Source organism: Myotis davidii, unplaced genomic scaffold (genome assembly GCF_000327345.1).
Source record: "Myotis davidii unplaced genomic scaffold, ASM32734v1 scaffold979, whole genome shotgun sequence".
In the NCBI taxonomy this organism is placed as follows: Eukaryota; Metazoa; Chordata; class Mammalia; order Chiroptera; family Vespertilionidae; genus Myotis; species Myotis davidii.
The window spans coordinates 509,837-528,826 of NW_006290769.1; the positions used below are offsets into that span (position 1 = coordinate 509,837).

The 18,990-nt window shown below is 38.8% G+C and overlaps 1 protein-coding gene and 1 pseudogene across 3 annotated transcripts in view; one reads left to right on the forward strand and one right to left on the reverse strand.

Annotated features, from left to right (window-relative positions):
- Nucleotides 1–277: 277 nt before the first annotated feature.
- The window catches only part of GCC2 (GRIP and coiled-coil domain containing 2), an 89,907-nt gene continuing 71,194 nt past the window's right edge, over nt 278–18,990 (reverse strand). Inside the window, exons 17-23 of one of the 3 annotated variants that reach the window (XM_006763887.2) lie at nt 17,676–17,797; nt 14,294–14,470; nt 11,068–11,285; nt 9,134–9,328; nt 7,959–8,098; nt 5,693–5,894; nt 278–1,424 (exon numbers count right to left, since the gene is read on the reverse strand). In XM_006763887.2, coding sequence (XP_006763950.1) covers nt 1,354–1,424; nt 5,693–5,894; nt 7,959–8,098; nt 9,134–9,328; nt 11,068–11,285; nt 14,294–14,470; nt 17,676–17,797 — 1,125 coding nt within the window. In that variant the 3' untranslated portion in view covers nt 278–1,353. The other 2 variants (XM_015564011.1, XM_015564012.1) reach the window with 2 other exon arrangements.
- Nucleotides 15,018–16,607, forward strand: LOC102752561 (annotated as a pseudogene).

An 18,990-nucleotide genomic window follows, 5' to 3' on the forward strand; every position in this document is an offset into this window, starting at 1 on the left:
TAAGATATTTATATGACAAGTGAATTGAATAGTCTCTTTGAAAAGTTTTACTTAGGAAGTGGAGATGAATGTTGGGTTTCAAAAATCTGTACATTTAGCCCAGCCAATATGACCTGGTGGTTGAGAGTTGACCCATGAGCCAAGAGGTCATTGGTTTGATTCTGTTAGGGCACATGCCCCGGTTTCGGGCTCAATCCCCAGTGAGGCGCATGGAGGAGGCAGCTGATTAATGTTTCTATCTCATCGATGTTTCTAGCTCTCTCTCTCCCTTCCTCTCTGAAAAATCAATAAAATATATATATATTTTTTTTAAAAAAAAAGAACTGTGGATTTCTAAGGGGTGTCTCTTAAATCCTTCTAATGGAAAACTTACAGAATAACATTATCTGCTGAAACATGGGAAGCACCAGTTTCATTTTTGATAAAATGCCGAGTAATACAGTCATTGTTCTGAAAAATTTTTATTTGGGGAGATGGAGAGAATTCTCAAAACAGACTCATGGCTTAGAAGTAGTTGAGCTGTAACAAGAGCCTGGAGAGACACCATGAAATCAGCCCACGGTGAGGTGGTGGTTCCATCTACTCACATTCAGTGTTACACCAGCCAATAAAGGGCTTTGACAACACAGTGAGTTTTGATATAACTTACTTTAGAGTAGAAAATACCCAGTTAATTTTAAAGTAAATAACTATATAAATTGTATTTTAACTTAGTCTCGTAATAACTGTAGTATATTTAACATATAGTCCCTTAATAAACAAATCAACTTTAACAATAAAGCTTTTTCCTTCATGTTCTAATTAACAAATTTCTTTAACAATTTATAGCTAATTACAATCTACCAGCCCGACCTTGCAATAAATATTCATGTAATATTATTTTAAAAGCCTAAATTCCAGTTGATATGATACCAAAATGTCGCTTAATTTTAACATTCACAGTACTGCTCAGAAATAGGCAGGTCCTGAGGTTCTAGAGAACGAGGTGAGCTCTTGGTGCTTTCACCTGGCATGCGTGGATGATCACAGAATCAAAGAGCTGTGGACTGGTATCAACAGTGCAGGTTGTTGTACTTTTACTTCAAGCTGAGGCTTTTAAATACAGGATACAGGGGTGGGTAAATGTAGGCTTTCAGCTATGAGTACGTGAAACACAGCTTATTTGTATATTATTTATTTGTATTACAACAGTAAACGTACTTTTGCCCACCCCTGTATATGTGCACACATATGTACAAACATGTGTGGATATGGATATACACACTTTTTGATGAAAGAATAACAGCAATATATGTGAACCATTTTTGCCAAATGGATTACATTTGGTTAATAAAGAATGTTTTTTCCATCCATCTATCTAAGTCCAGACCAGCTATGTAGATAGGATGCCCATCCGGAGGAACGGGAAGCATTTTCTTCCTCACCTTTGGGGAGTTAAAAAAAAAAGTATTAATCTTCTCATATTATACTTCGATGTTACGAATCTTTCTGTTCTTAAACTTTCAGTATTTATTGTTTATTGTCTTTCTCTATTAGATAATTCCAAAATAAAGTCTCCAGTGCTATTACATATTATTGAAAATAAAAGTAACTTTTTATATTCTTTTAAAACAGAAGCCTTTACATAACTTAGAACCTAAAACCAATCAATTTATGGTAAACCTCAAAACAAACCCCAAACAACTGTATTTTAAGCATTTAAAAATTAGGCTTATTGAAGTATAATTTACTTACAGTAAAATTCAACCTTTTAAGTGTAGCACCACCCCAACCAAGATATAATGTGTCAAAGTTTACTTGTGCTTGTTTGCCAGCACCCCTGCTACTCCTTCATAACCATTGCTTTGTTTTCTGTCCTTAGTGTTTTTTTTTCCTAGAAATTCATATAAATTGAATCACATTGTATACAGTCTTGTTGAGTCTTACAGTCGTCTTCCACTTGCACAATTCATTCAAGAACCATCCATGCTGCTGTGTGTATCAGTTCACTCTTTTTTTTTTTTCTACTGCTGAGTAGTATTCCATTGTGTGTCTGCACCAGTTTGTTTACTTATTTACCAGTGAAGGATATTTGAGTTGTTTCTAGTTTTTAGCAATTTAAAATGAAGCTGCTATAGTGGGCATGTGCTAGGGGTGGGAGTGGCTGGGGAGAGGTCAATGGGGGAAAAAGGAGACATATGTAATACTTTCAACAATAAAGAATTTAAATTAAAAAAATGAAGCTGTTATAAACATTTGTGCACAGGTATTGTTGTTTTTCGCTAACCCTCACCCCAGGATATTTTTTCCCATTGATTTTTTTTTTCTGAGAGAGTAGAAGGCAGGAAGGGAAGGAGGGAGGGAGAGAATGAGAGACAGAGAGAATCACTGATGTGAAAGAGACACATTCATTGATTACTTCCTGTACGCACCCAGAGCAGGGTGGGGGAAAGAACCTGCAACTCACATACATGCCCTTGACCAGGAATCCAACCGTGACCCTTCGGTGCATGGGCCAAGGATTTAACCACTGAGCCATGCTGGCCAGGGCTGTGCCTAGGTTTTTAATTTAAAAATTTGTGAACTAGTTCACATACCATAAAATTCACCCTTTTAGGGTATATAATTTAGTGGTTTTTAATATGTTCATGAGTTTTGTGTTTTTCTTTGTGTAGACATAGGTTTTCTAAACACATTGGAATGGGACTGTTGCTGTACAGTGAAGGTATGCTTAACTTATCCTTCACTCCTCCCCTCCCCTCCACAGAGGCAACCATCATTACATTTAGCATGTACCCTTCCAGACATCTTTCTGTGTTTTCAGACATATATGTACAGTTGGGTCTCATTCAGAGAAGCATTTTCAAAGTTTTAAATGGAAAAACTCTACAGTTTACACACCACTTTCATTTCTTTTTCTGTTCATTATCTGGTTTTATTCATGCGGGGGGGGGGGGCGAATTTTAGAGGGGTCCCTCAGCCTGGCCTGCACCCTCTCACAGTCTGGGAGCCCTCGGGGGATGTCTGACTGACGGCTTAAGTCGGACATCCTTACCGCTGCTGCAGAGGTGGGAAAGTCTCCCACCACAGCCACTGCGCTTACCAACTGTGAGCACAGCTTCTGGCTGAGTGGTGTACCCCCGTGGGAGCACACTGACCACCAGGGGGCAGCTCCTGCATTGAGCGTCTGCCCCCTAGTGGTCAGCGCACATCATAGCAACTGGTTGTTCTGCCGCCAGGCGGAAACCGGCTCTCTGACATCCCCCAAGGGGTCCCAGATTGCGAGAGGGAACAGGCCAGGCTGAGGGACCCCACCACTGCACTATCAGGGCCAGGGAGGACATGGGAGATTGGCCAGCCAGGGAGGGACCGGGGAAGGCTCCAGCCCATCTCGCTCAGTCCCAATCAGTCGGATCCCAACAGCAAGCTAATCTATTGGTTGGAGCTTCTGCCCCCTGGTGGTCAGTGCACGTCATAGCGACTGGTTGACTGGTCAATTGTCTGCCCCCTGGTGGTCAGTGCACATCATAGTGAGCAGTTGAGCAGCCTTAGCATATCAGTAGCATATTACGCTTTGATTGGTTGAATGGCCAAATGGATGACTGGACACTTAGCATATTAGGCTTTTATTATATAGGATTAGTTATGAACTGCTATAGACCAAATTACCACAAACTTATCAGCTTAAAATACATTTAGTCACTCAGTTTTTGTGAGGCAGGAGTCCAGGAATGGCTTCGCTGGGTCCTCTGTCTCAAGGTCTCTCAAATATCTACAATCAAGGCATCTTCCAGGGACAGGCTTTCACATGAAGGAACAAAGGAGAAGGATCTGCTTCAAGTCACAGTAGATGGCAGAACTCAGTTCCTCAAGAGCTGCTAGAAGGATGGCCTTAGTTCATTGCCACATGAGCCCCTCCAATATGGCAGCTTGTGCCAATAAAGTGCGTAAGTGGACAAGATAGAGAGTCTGCTAGCAAGACAGAAGTCACAGTCTCTTACAACCTGTATGTAACATACTACCACTTTCGCTATATTCTACTGGCTACAATGAGTCACCAGGCCAGCTTACTGGCCATTTAAGGGGAGAGGATTACATAAAGGCACAGATACATGGAGGAGCGATTAATGGGGCAGGAGGCCTTGTAGAAGTCTGTCTTCCACAATCTGCAAGAAGAGCTTCTAGATAGCTATTTAGGGATAGATAACTGGGCACTGACTCTGCTTTCTCCCATCAGAGGAGGCGGCTTTGTTCCCAGGAACAATGAGAGCTGGGAGACTGTACACATTTCCCAATACAAAATGTAGAGATTATTGTGTGCTCATCTCGAATAAATGATATACTCTGAATATAGGTCTTGTGACACAATAAAACTCAATCTGTGTTCTCAGATCTGGCATGTCCCTGCTCTGTCAATATTCCTGGCAGCTACTCATCATCAAGTAAATAACCAGAGCAGAGCCATGCTAAGATATGGTGCCTTTGCTCTTGCCCTGAGCAATTGTTCTGTTCTGATAAGGTTCTACAGCCTCTGCAGATCCAACCAGGCACTTACAGTGAGTATGTCAGCGTGCACTGAAGGGTCAAGGGTTCGATTTCTGGTGAGGGCACATGCCCAGGTTGTGGGTTCGATCCCCTGTGTGTGGAGGCAACTGATGGATGTTTCTCTCTCTCTCTTCCTTCCTCTCTCTCAAATCAATAAAAATATATCCTCAGGTGAGGATTAAAAAAAAAGCTTATGATAGTCTTTGCTTTTTCCCCATTGTGTTTGTTGGACTTTTTCCTCTTTATGTGTACACAATGTTGGACCTTGGTATATAAGTAACAATATACAGCTCTGTAAATGATAACCTAGTTAGGGAGTAAAGATGTACAGATGCAACTTTTAGTTCTGGCCAGAGCAGCAGAGCTGAGATTCCAGTTTTGCACAGGGAAGTACTATGTAATTAACATATCTGGAGAGCAGAGCTGATTTATCACAAGTTGTTCTCAAGTGAACTGCAATCTGTGAGTTGCGCTGGGATCTGATAAGCAGGGAGCAAGCTGAGTTAACATTTACATTGCAAGTAGAGTGACAATATTTTCTCAGCAGTGTCTTCTTCATGTCACATTTTTGGGACTAATGTGGCACTTTATGTTGTGTTACTTATATAGAGATGTAACAGGCAGCAACCAGGAGCTCGTAACACTTGCTTGGGGTGCAAGTTGGGCCCTTAAGAGGTGTTTATCATAAGGATTTTAATGTCACTTATCAGAGTTGGATAACCTTATTCCCTAAACTAATGCTTCTCAAATATTTGTGACCTACACCCCTAGGAGAAAAAAAAGACATTTTATATTAGGAACTGACACAGTCAGACAAATAATCAATATCCATACATATACCTAGATAGTGTCAAGAAATAATTCTTATTCTTACTAAATTCAATGTATTCTGATGTGTCTTTTTTTTTTTTCAAACCCTCACTTGAGGATATGTTCATTTTATGAGCTTAACAATAACTCACAACCGTCGGACCAACTAGGATATGTTCATTTTAGAGAGAGGAAGGAAGAGGGAGAGGGTGAGAAACATCAATGAACAAAATTTAAAAGTTGTAATTTTAAGTCATAGTGTTAAGAAAAAGATTTTAAGTATACACACAAAGTCTCAACCACAAGACAACATTTAGTGTAAGTCATAAAACAAGTTTTAAGACTTTGCTTCACATACCTTGAGCAATTGCAACAAGTTTTCCCTTTTCTTCAGGGCTGAGCTGTAACATTGTGTCTATGACAGGAAGAAGCCTCTCTCTTTCACTACCTGGTTTTAGGAAAATGAACTGCAGCAAGACATTCTTCAAGTACTCCAGGTTAGCTACGGACTTCTCTCGCTCTTGATTTCTTTCCAATCTTCTAACTTCACTTTTGAGAAGCTAGTATTAGAGAAATGACTTAAAAGTGGGTTTTAGGAGCTCTGGTTAAACATGGCAGACTGAATACATGCATTTTTCTTCTCTTCCCCCTGTCATGCCCCCAAAATGACAATAATGGAGAGCCTAAGAGAGGAGAAAAATGTAGATGAGAAATATCAAGGAAGTCCCAGAAAATGGGAGACCAGCTGCTGACCAAGTACCAGAGACAAAGAGGAGAGAATGGATTCCACAGAAACACAGAGAATCTCCTGCCTCAGAAGTACAGGTTACCATGGAAACTGAGGACTACATAAAGTCTATATAGGTTAGTACCAGATGTTCCCTCTACCTGTGTACTCTCTATAGAAACTAAGCCAGAGGGCTCAGGGCTTTGGGTTGCTAAACACATTTTAAGGAGTGCAAGCCAGTCTAAGAGCAGGGGCTGAGTGAACATCTGTATCCACCACCAACCCCTTTCCCTGCCCTGCTCCCAGAACCCCCAGTGGTTAAGATGCATACAATAAAATTATGTTTACATGATGAACAGCATTTCACGAAAAATAAAGTCTATTTTAGGATAGAGTGAAAATTCTGGAGTGCAAGATAATCTAAAATACAAGGAAAATGGAGCAAAAGATATGAAGAAGATGGTAGAATGTTAGTCTTTGAGGAATATTTCTGGGTTGAAACAAAAAAATATATATTGTTTTAGTTCATCATTTTATAGGTTAGTCCAGGAAAGTTAGCCAACTCTGTCCTAAAACCCAGGGCCATTTAAGAAAAGTGACAATAAGGTCTAAGAAATCATATGAGAATGTATATTTGTGGAAATAAAAATATAAATAGTCACTTAGGTTCATGGGATTAGTGATTTGTTAGATGTGATAATATTTTGACTATGTGGGAAAATGTTGTTTTTTTTTTTTATAGAGATGCATACTAAAATAGTTAGTAATGGGATGTCATAATATATTTAAACAGAGGCCCGGTGCACGGATCCCTTGGCCTGGCTTGCTTCCTCTTGCAATCTGGGACCCCTTGGGGGATGCTGGAGACCCGGTTTCGGCCCGATCCCCACAGGCCAGGCTGAGGAACCCCACTGGTGCATAAATCTGTGCACCGGGCCTCTAGTATGCATATAAGATCTTTAGTTAATCTCTTCCTGCCCTCCCCCCTTCCCTCTGAGATTCATCAGTCTGTTCCATGTTTCCATGCCTGTGTGTTGAGCATCTGCCCCCTGGTGGTCAGTGTGTGTAATAGCTACCGGTCAAATGGTCGGACACTTAGCATATTAGCCTTTTACATATATAGATGTACTGCAAATAACTGAATAACTTGGCATTAAAAAAGTTATTTTGACAAGGACAACTGGTGGTCCTGCATGGCACAGGCAGAAGCATGTGTTTCTTGGAAAGCCAGGGGTTGGTTGGAATTTTGCTCCACCATTTATCAGCTTCAGGTGTTCTTTTCAGTGCTTTTGTTAGAAAGGACAAGGGTCTCAAGGTCTGGTGGTTCTCACTAAATGCTATTCTTGCTAAATGTTAAAAACCCAGGGCCTGGCTCATGAGAACTACTCAACAAGTAGTATGACAATATTTAGAGAGTCTATATACCATTGAGCTAGGGTGGACTATATAATTTGTGAAATCCTCAACTGCTCCACAATATATCTTGTTCCTACACATTTCTGGTGTCTTTAAAGGAGGAAAAACTCCCTATGCTATTTTACCATCTGTGGAAAGTAGTTTAGTGCCATAAATAGCAGAATAATCTGAATAAGAAATGTTCCATGGTTTACCTTTAAATACCCATTTAAGTTTTATTTAAGTACATGTAGAATAATGACTTGTGAACATATGTCTACACTCTAAATCTATTACATTTCTTAGAAAAAGTAGGAGTTAAAATAGTATTTATATAATAGATATAAAAGCAATTAATATTTCTTGATTTCGGGAATGTAATACCATTAGGAATCAAGATGTTATGGATACACCTGATCTGTGAATTTTTAAACTTAGATAAGTGTGTGTAGAGGGCCAAGAAACCCAAATTGCATTTTCTTTGGCAGTTTTTGAGCCTTACCTTAATTTGCTCCATAAGGATTGCATTGGTTGCTTCCGTTTCCCGAAGCAGGCCATTTAAATGATCGGCACTTTTTGTTGTGGAACTGAGCTTTTGCATCAATTCTTCTTTGGTAAATTCAACATGCCACAAAGGAGGCTCTGTAAGATGTTGTTCCAGTAATTAATTTTCAAAATCAAGATTACAGATGAAGATTCTAAATAAGAGAAATATCTTAGTACAGATATTTTGCCCTGCAATATTACATAGGTCCACTTTCTTTGCCATTCCTCTAGTCATCATAACGGAGTTAAAAACTTACATGTTAAATGTAACAAAGACAATCTCTGTTGTAAGGCATATAATCTAATTACACATAAGTTCTATGAGCCCCAATTCTGCAATTTATTAGGCTTTTATTTATAAATCATTTTTATTAGTTTTATCACTCAACCTCTTCTATCTATTGATGTTCCAAGAGCTTGTGTCATTTTACTTATAAATGAAGTAGTAACATTTACTGATCACTCATATCATGGCGCCTCAAGAATTTTATATGAGGTGCAGTTATTATTATTCAAATTTTACAAATTTTGAAACAAGCTTAGAGTCAACAAGTAATTTTGGCAAAATCACAAAGCCAAGTCTGATTCTAGGGTCTAGTGCCACTCTATAGTGATGCTTCCATCTCACCACTATTAACTTCACTTAAGGAACCAGGAGTACAGCCTCTACCCACATCATAATCAATGATTGTGGATAATCAAGGACTCCAGATCCTGAAACTTCAGAAAGATGATAGATTCCCCCTGAATTGTGAACATTAGTTAGTATTCATTACAGGTAAGAAAAATATACCACAACTTCACTAGTATATGGAAGAAGGCAAATTTAGCACTACTGCTTTATCGAGAGGAATAAAATTGTTTCTTAGAATGGTGAGAGAATATCATACTTTGTAATACTACCTTAGAAATTGCAGCTATCTATTTCTGGCTCAAGCTTAGGCAGGACTAATTTTAATTAAGCAATTTTTTTCTTCCTTCACCCCGCAGGAAAGTTTTCCATTTGAAAACGGGTGGAACACTGAAAGAAATTTTACTGGAGTAGATATAAAAGCATTTGTAATTTTGAGTAATACTGATTAGACAAGACAGTAAAATTAAATAAAAACATACTTAAACAGAGGAACATACCAAGTTTAGTTTCGGGAGAATTAAGAAGCTGCTCTAAAGACTGCGTGTGAGTGCCAGTGGAAGATACAGACTCTGTATCAGTGGTCTCCATCCCTTCTCCCTCCTCACGGGTTATACAATGCATGTCGAGCAGGGGGAGATCTGTGTTTCTCTTTTCTCGAAGGTTCTTCACAGGTTGGTGGAAAGAAGCTAGGCCTTTTTTTTTTTTTTAAAAGGGGAAGTGAGAGAGTGTTCAAAATTGATAAATTCAGCATTAACTGAGATACACAATAAAATTAAAATGATCCTAGGAATGTCAGATGATATGACAAGGAATTTGAATAAATAGAATAAAAAGTAAATGATGTATAAAAAAAAATTTCTAAAACAGTCCTAAAAACTGAACTTGTAACCACACTTAAGTCATTTCAGCAGAAGCTATAAATTAATTACTACTAGTTAGATATGATAAACTATTAGATAACACAAAGCTCACAATAGAGAGACCTCAACATTGGTAGAAATTCTAAAACTAGATTCCAGCTATTTTTGAGGATTAGATATTTCAGCTGGCTGCATACTTTCTGACACAACAGACTTGCTGATGTCTGCTCAGCAAACGTTCTTGTTGATCACTGCCCTTATACCTCTACTGATTCCTACCACTGTCTAGATCAGTGTTCAGGCAAGAAGAACCTAGAGTTCAGGACAGGGAACTAATCAGCACTAATTCACGGGCAAGGCTCTCCTGCTTGCTGGTAGTGAACACTTGCATAGAAACATACGGTTGGTAAGACACTTTCAAATACATCACATTATTGATCCCAAGAAACCTGAAGTTCAGAGAAAGTAAATGACTTTGCCCAGGGTCTCAGAGCTGGGTCAGGGACCAGAATTCTAACCCAGGTTTTTTAACTTCAAATTTCACTATTTCCCATTCCGTGAAGTTACCTCCTATTTTCTTTTAATATATTTTGTTGATTTCAGAGAGGAAGGGAGAGGGAGAGAGACAGAAACATCAAGGAGAGAGAACTATTGATCAATCCACACTGGGGATTGAGCCCACAACCCTGACCACGAATCAAACTGTGACCTCGTTCATGGGTCAACGACCAACCACTGAGACATGCTGGCTTGATGGCCTCCCATTTTCTTTCAAACATTAGCCCTCTGGCTACATTTGTTGAGGCATTTTCCTGGATTTCTGATATTTTCCTAACTGCTATTCTACTGCTTATTCTTAGACTACACTCTCTTATGCAACCCATGTTTCCCTGGCTGAAATACAAGTGAGTTTATTGTATAAAAAGGATTTTACATTTTTTCCCATACACACGCAATTAGTGCCGCAGTTTTGGCATATGTCCGAAAAAATACGTCAGCAGCCAAACGGTTAATACTAAAATGTAGCCTCATTTGGGCTGACATATTTCCATCTCTTCCAGAAAGTAGACTGCTACTGGGTGAGGCTGAACTAAAACTCCAACTAATCAGAAACTTGAGAGGGAAGATCTGTATTGGCCAACCAATCCTGTAAGTTCAGTGCTGCTTGAGTGCTTTCAAGCCTCTTGCTCTCTTAATATTTCTAATTAAGAAATACATACATTTTGATGACTAGTGAATAACACCAAACAAATCCAGTGAACATTTAAATCTGACAGGTCATGAGACTGACACAGTATGTTGGAGTCAGAGAAAGGAAATACTCTATTACATGGAGGTTGACAAATACATGAAAATCAATATTCTCTGGTTACATAGGCTGGTTTAAGCACAATCAAGAATGGTTCCAATATCTTCTCTGTGAGCAAATCTAAAATTCATTAATCACAGAATCAATACTGGCTGTCACCTAGTAAATTTTCTATTTTCTTAAGAATTTGTGAAGAATGTATTTGAGTGACATAAATACATGAGAACATAAACAATGATTGTTTCCATGTGTACATACATACTTTTTGTGGTCGATTCACTCTTAAGCTGGAAAAGCTGAGTTTCCACCTTGGAGAGCTGTTGCTGCAAAGTTTCCACTGTCTTTCTGTGCTCATCCTGCAAGTGCCTCATTTGATCTCGGAAGCTGCTGCGAAGGACCTCATTCTGGGATGTCAGGTGACTCACAGTTTGTGCATGTTCAGACTTCATCATCATGTTCTCTGATTGTATTGAACATAACCTGAAGGGTGACAGGCACGTAATTCATATGAGATCTTTCAACTTAAGATGCCGACTCAGCCTTTCTTAACTGGGCCCTGCAAGACAATTAGCCCTAAGACAGGAATGAACTTCTCTCCTATGCATCTAAGATGGGACTAGTTGTGTAACAATCTGGGGAGAAATGACACTGGCTGTCATCTAGTTCAAATCCTAGTCTATGTTCCGTAGTTCAGAGAGGAACCTTGGTTGAGGAACTATGTTGTATGGTTTAGATAAGAAACTTCCTTCATAGTTTAGCAGAAAAAAGCACTATATTTAGGGCATAAATATTATACTTTTAATTAGTGCACTTTGGGTTATCTTATGTGGTAGCTCATACAAATACAGGATTAATATATGTTTCGATTATCCCAAAACACACAAAAAGAACACTCTTTTGATTCATAAGGAAAGCCTTAAAGGAAAGCATCGCCTTCTGAGCGAATTAACATGACACTCCGAAACACAAAGACTTAGCTTACTATAACCGCTTCTGAATTTCCCTGCACCCAGGTGCCCAATTAAAAATACAGGCATCTGGTTCTCTTCCTCGAGCCACTGAATTACAATATCCAAAGGTAATTCTAGGAGTTGCCTACTTTTAGCAGTTTTCCGTGGGATTTTTATGTAGTCAGACTGATACTAGTAAGGGACCTACTATTTGGAAACTACTATTTTTAATAGCTTAGTTGTAGTATTGATGTTCTATGTTTGACTTTGGTAAAACAAAACATTTTTTTTTTTTTACACAAGGGATCCACAAGTACACTACCATAAAAATTTAAACAATACAGAAGCAATTATAGAAAAATAGTTAAATCCCTCTTTTTATTCACACCTCCCTACTCCTACAGTGTAAAACCCCAACTTCAGGGGTAAAATTCATTAATGGTCTAGCATGTAGCTTTCCAAAATCTCTTTTGTATGTGTTACACATATAGACACCACATACGGTTTTAAACAAGATTTAGTTGCTAAAGGGGGACATATGCAATAAAGAATCATACTTCAGAAAAGGTGCTTGTTTTATCAATCCTCACCTGAGGGTATTTTTTCCATTGGTTCTTTCAGAGAATAGAAGGGAGGGGGAGAAACAGAGAGAGGGAAACATCCATCTGTGAGAGAGATGCATCAATTGGCTGCCTCCCACATATGCCCCAACTGGGGCCAGGGATTGAGCCTGCAACAGAGGAGGGACGTGCCCTTGACGAGAATTGAGCCAGTGACCCTGATAATATGTTTTTATTGATTTTTAGAGAGAGAGAGGAATGGGGAGAGAGAGAGAAAGAAACATTGACGTGAGAGAGAAACCCTGATCACTTACTTACCATATGCACCCCGAATGGTGATCAAACTTGCAACCTGGGTATGTGCCCTGACCGGGAATCAAACCTGAGAGCCTTTGGTGCATGGGACAACATTCCGATCAACTGAGCCACACCAGCTAGGGCCAGAAAGGTATCTTAATTGCCAAATTCATATCAATTAATGAGCTTAAAGAATGATAGTATATATGCTACCCCTTAACCCTGCATTTTCCTGCAAGAATTTTGTTTAATATGTACCAAGGAAGTAAAGAAAGAACCATTAGCTATCATAACAATTTTCTAAAGAAGATAAAAGCTGCATTTTAGAACTAGGGTTTTCAGGTGGTGTCAGTGACACTTCTGAATCTGCCTGTTTGAGAGAAGTAGAAGTTTAAGTCACATCTGGAACTGGAACAACTGTGATGATGATGAAAGTCCTCTGTTCTTGTCCCAGCTGTTACTGGGGTGTTTTTATTAATTAGGTCTCTATTTATTCCTTTACCACTTAAAAAATTCTCATACAGTAAAGTATGAATATTAAAATGTTTAAAACAGAGAATATATAAAGAAAAGGCTATTTGTTTGGGCTAGGGCACAGACAGCACAATATCATTAGAGGAAGAGAGAGAGAGAGACATCGATTTCTGGTTCCACTTATTCATGCACTCATTGGTTGCCTCTTGTATGTGCCATGACCAGGGATCGCACACACAACCTTGATGTACTGGGTCAATATATCAACTGAACTACCTGGCTAGGTCAATAATATCATTAGTTTTCATATTTTGGGGGAAGACTCTTATAAATATCTCAAAATGCTAAGAACACTGTCCAGCACTTAGAAAAGTGGCTGGCACATAGTAGGTGCTCAAAAACATTTATGGAATGACTGAATTACTTCAGAGGCATCACTTGCACTTTATTTGTGTTAGCAATATAGTTAGCAATAACTTTTCTAGAGTAAAGAGTAAGTGTTGGAAATTTCTGAAGTAAACATCAAGTATATACATCATTATAATGTAAACTAACCTCATGGTAAACCCTAGTGATAGAAAATTGATAGATCTTTCCTGAAACTTTTGATTTATGAAATTAACATACATAAATCACACTGTTAAAAGATTAAAAAGCCAAAAAAATAAAATGCTTTAACTTTTAAGATTAGTATACAATTGGGCATGTATTATAAACACATCTGAGATACATAAAGTACCTTTGATGAAAGACACTCAATGAAGAATCCTTTTCCTCAACCTAGGATACAATTAACATTACCACTCAATTTCTTTATGACAAGAATTCAAAGTTTACAATAATCTACTTTTCTGCCAATACCCCTAATGTCTATTTATACTGATTAACAAAAGTAACAAGTTGAAGACAGAGCTGCAAAGGTAGGCTGCATATTCTTTTTAGACAGCAGCTATTTTTTTACATGTTTTCCTCTAAAGAGAGAAAAAAATACTTGTAATTTGACACACGGTAGCAAGGTAGTGTTTTTTTTTAAGGGAACATTCTGGCCATGAAGGTTACAGGAAAGACAGAGTATTGAATAAATACTTTCTCTTAAACAAGCTAAGAACAAAAATAACCAAAAGGGAGAGTTTTAAGATGGAAACTTCAAAGGCAGAAATATTTTGCTGCCTGGTACAAACACTGTTAGTGCTGTTAGCGACCGTACTTTTCCCGGAGTTCTGCCTCTTTGGACACGGTTTCCTGCAGCATCTTGTTGTGCCTTTCTAGCAGAGTATCATGTTCAGACTGTAATGTCTGAAGTTCAGACACATTGATCTGTAAATTATTTTGGGTATCTTGTAATTTGATCTTTAGTTGGTCAACCAGCATTTCCAGGTGTTCTCTAAAATAAACAGAAATAAACAGTTTAAAATATTTTTGAAAGAAGTGAACATGATTAAAATTTTACTTTTAATCTTTCAATGTCAGACTTTTGCTATTATTATGGATGATTCCAAAGTAAATAAAATAATCAGAAGAATTCAGAGACTAGAGTTAAATATGATGCAAAAGACATTGTCAGATTTTAGATCTCAGGCACTTCAGGTTTAAACTAATAAGTTTCATATTCAAAAGGGGCAGACCATTACAAGGCATCAAAATAACATATTTTATGTTGTAGGACTATGCCATTAATTTAAAAAGAAAAAAAAATAACACAGTTCTAAGTTAATCATTATGAGAATGGTAGATTAGATCAAGTTATAGTTAAACAAGTCCTTGGAGAAAAACAAACAAAAAAGTACTTGGAGAAAGAAAGTCCCTGGAGAACTTGGACTCTGTATCTAGATCTCGAATTCCAACCAGTAACTCTACCACAACTAGTACAGTACACTATAGTGATTAGTTTCTTTTTTTTTTTAAGTAATGTATAAGAAAGTAGAAGGGGTCAGTCCCCTCTGCCTCTGCCACCACCCCTCTGCCAGTGCTCCAGAGCCACTTGCCACTCAGGCAAGTGGTCTGGCGGGGGAGGGAGCGAGGCCAGTGGTCCTGCGTGCTCTGCACAGCAGCTCCATGGGATCAGTGTGAGGCGTCCTGTGTTCTGAGGACATTCCCACGGCTGCACTGAGAGAACCCATCTTCCGTGGACTGGAAATTCCTGGAGAGCTGCGTTTGTGAACAGCTGGCAGTAATTTCCTAAGTCCCATCTCTTCATTTTCCTTTGTGTTGCATTTTGGAACATCCAGAAACCATGAACACGAACAACATTAGCAATGAAGAGTTTGACTGCCATTTCCTTGATGAGGGCTTTACTGTCAAGGACATTCTGGACCAAAAAATTAATGAATTCTCTTCTTCCGATGATAAGGATGCCTTCTATGTTGCAGACGTGGGAGACATTCTAAAGAAACATCTGAGATGGCTAAAAGCTCTTCCTCGGGTCACCCCATTATGCAGTCAAATGCAATGACAGCAGGGCCATAGTGAAGGCCCTAGCCGCCATCCGGATGGGATTGGACTGTGCCGGCAAGACTGAAATACAGTTGGTTCAGAGTCTTGAGGTGTCTCCAGAGAGGATCACCTATGCAAACCCTTGTAAACAAGCGTCTCAGATTAAATATGCTGCCAATAACAGAGTCCAGATGATGACTTTCAATAGTGAAGTTGAGCTGATGAAAGCTGCCAGGGCACATCAAAGGCAAAGCTGGTTTGTGTAATCAACCCAGCGCTGGACAAGTATTTTCCATCAGACTCGGGAGTGACACTTGTAGCTGAGCCAGGCAGGTACTATGTTGCATCAGCATTCATACTTGCAGTTAATATCATTGCCAAAAAACTGGTCTTAAAGAACAAACAGGCTCTGATGATGAAGATGAGTTGAGCAAGAAAACCTTTATGTATTATGAGAATGATGGAGTACATGGATCATGTAATTGCATTCTCTATGACTATGCGCACATGAAGCCCCTTCTGCAGAAGAGGCCTAAACCAGATGAGAAGTATTACTCATCCAGCATCTGGGGACCCATCTGTGATGGCCTCAATCGCATCTTTGAGCACTGTGGCTTGTCTGAGATGCACGTGGGAGACTGGATGCTCTTTGAAAACATGGGTGCTTACACCATGGCTGCTGCTTCTACTTTTAATAAATTTCAGAGGCTGACTATCTATTATGTGATGTCAGGGCCGACATGGCACCTGATGTAGCAAGTCCAGAACCGAGACTTCCGGCCCAAGACAGAGGAGGATGTCGGCACCCTACCTGTGTCCTATGCCTGGGAGAGTGGGATGGAACGCCTCCCGGCAGCCTGCATATCAGCTCCCATTAACGTAGAAGCCATTCTTGTAACTGTTATGCGACTGTAGCTTGACTTAAGGGATTTGGGGAGGGGATCATTAACTTAATGATTGCTAGTTTGAAATGTCTTTGTAAGTGGGGTTGGCATAGATGGAACAAGGTGGAAGGCCTAGGTGATGGGGGTCACACTTATCTGTGTTCCTATGGAAACTATATGGATGTTTGTTTTATATGGATTTTTATACAATTCTCAAACATGCTATGAGAGAGCCCCTTAGCTGCCAGGCAAGCATTTGTAGCTTATGCATTGGCAGAACTGGCCCAAGACTTAGTGTTGTGACCTGTTTTAACAATAAAGCACTTTGGAAATTAGGCATTGAAAAAAAGAAAAAGAAAGTAGAAGGAACATATAACACTCATATTAAAATAATGTGAACCGCAAATTCTGGCACAATTAAAAAGTCAAGTCTTGGAAATGGTGACATTTTTATATTGTGTAAATATTCAACTTTAGCTTTAAGATGAGCTATTGATAGAGAAAATATCTCATCATTTTCATCCTATAGTTGCTATTTTTAATGGACACCTAAACAAAAATTAATACAAGCAAAAACATACAAATACTGCAGGATATTTAGTTCTATTTGGAACAGTAAGAGTCAGATGTAAAACTGCTTTAACACTGAACTTCTACTTATAAAAAGAAAATACACATGCTGTAGAATGCCCTATCATTTATTCCTAGCATATTTTAAAATAATTTACAAAAGTATGCTAGTTTTAAGAAAGCATTAAACAATACACTATTGAAATAGTAACTGAGATGATCATAAACTTAAGAAAATCCAATTCTAGACCAAAAATTTAGTACTTAATTTAAAACTTGTGAAATAAGTAAAATTTTAGGAAACTTCTGTTTAGCATAATTAATGGTGAATAAATATATCGTGTAAACCTTTTTATTCTTGTATTTCTAAACTTTAAAGATTGGGAAACTTACAATGTAACTTCATCTCTGTTTCACTACGACCAGATTCTACTGCAAGGTGAAAATATTATGCCTGTATTTCAAAGCCTGTAGCCTGGTTTCACTGTTTCCTTTACAAATATTTTTGAGTTTGTAACAGTGCTTTTCACAGTGACCTTTCCCTGCTGCTGTCTGGAACACAGTGAAGCCAATACCTTTCCTGTTGTTGACTACATGTAAAATACCAGTCAAAAGAAATCAAAGTAGGATTTTCAACCTACTGGGTGAAGAATGTGCCATGGGGAGAAAAACCCTGCATGTTTCCTATAATTCAGACTTTACCTTTCTTGTTTAGCTTCCTCAGTTTCACCCTGAAAGGCAGATTTATTTTTCTGTTGTTTCAGAACATTATGAACTCGGACTTTGTAGCTTTCAAATTCAGAGGTTATAGCAGCTTGTTCCACCTATAGTATTTAAAAGAGAGAAAAATTTTCTATTGCATTTTCTTAAAAAAAAAAAAAATACATATATATATATATACATATATATATACACAGACATATATATTTTTTATTGATCTCAGAGAGGAAGGGAGGTGGAGTGAAGGAAACATAAATGATGAGAAAGAATCATTGATTGGATGCCTTCTGCATACCCCACACTGGGGATTGAACCCACAACCCAGGCATGTGTCCTGACTGGGAATTGAACCGTGACTTCCTGGTTCATAGGTTGACTCTCAACCACTGAGCAACGATGGCTGGGCACATTTTCTATTGTAACATGATCCTCTATTGTCTTTCAGAGGGTAATGCATTAAGATGACAACTTGTTTTTGAAAATGAGGACAATGGCTAACACCTTTTAGCCTCTAATTATTAACTTCGGCTAAAAATTGTGCTTGGTCTTACACTTTTTAAAAGATTTTGAATGATGTAATTTTGTCTAACTAGAGATATGCATCTACCATGTTTTATTCCCTGTGTGGACCGAGAAAGAAGATACCTATTAAGAAGGGCTCCTGGTGCTAAATGGCTCAAATTTTAAAGTACAAAGCCCAGAAGATCTTGGTGTAGGTGAAAGCCTGTACTCATTGCCTCCCACAACCAATCAAAATTACAACTAAAATACAGAACAACCATCATTCAGAACTGCCTGAAAGCTGCCTGAATGGAAGTCCTACAACTAGAGAAATAAATAAGAAAGCACTTTGAGCCGAATAGGAGGGGCGAAGGTGCAGAACGGGCTGGTCCGGCTAGGGTGTGAAGGCCTCGGGTGGGAACTGGGTGGAGAGGGACAATGGGTGGAAAAAAGGGGGACATCTGTAATACTCTCAACAATAAAGATTTTTAAAAATAAACAATAAAAACAAACCAATGGAAACAATAAATCAGGCCAATGGGACAAATGAAAAAATAAATTTTAAATCACACACACAAAATAAAGCTGTTTAAAAAAAAAAAAAAAAAAAGAAAGCACTTTGAGACTGGTAGGAGAGGTGGAGGCACAGAAGGGGTTGGTCCGACGCCCTTGTGTGCCCTTTATTTAATCGAAGTGAGATCGTCTCTGTGGAGGCTACCAGCGTGGAGCAAGGCCTCCTAGCCCCACACCAAACCTCCCAGCCCAGGCTCCCAGAGATGGGGAGAGAAGTCCCTAT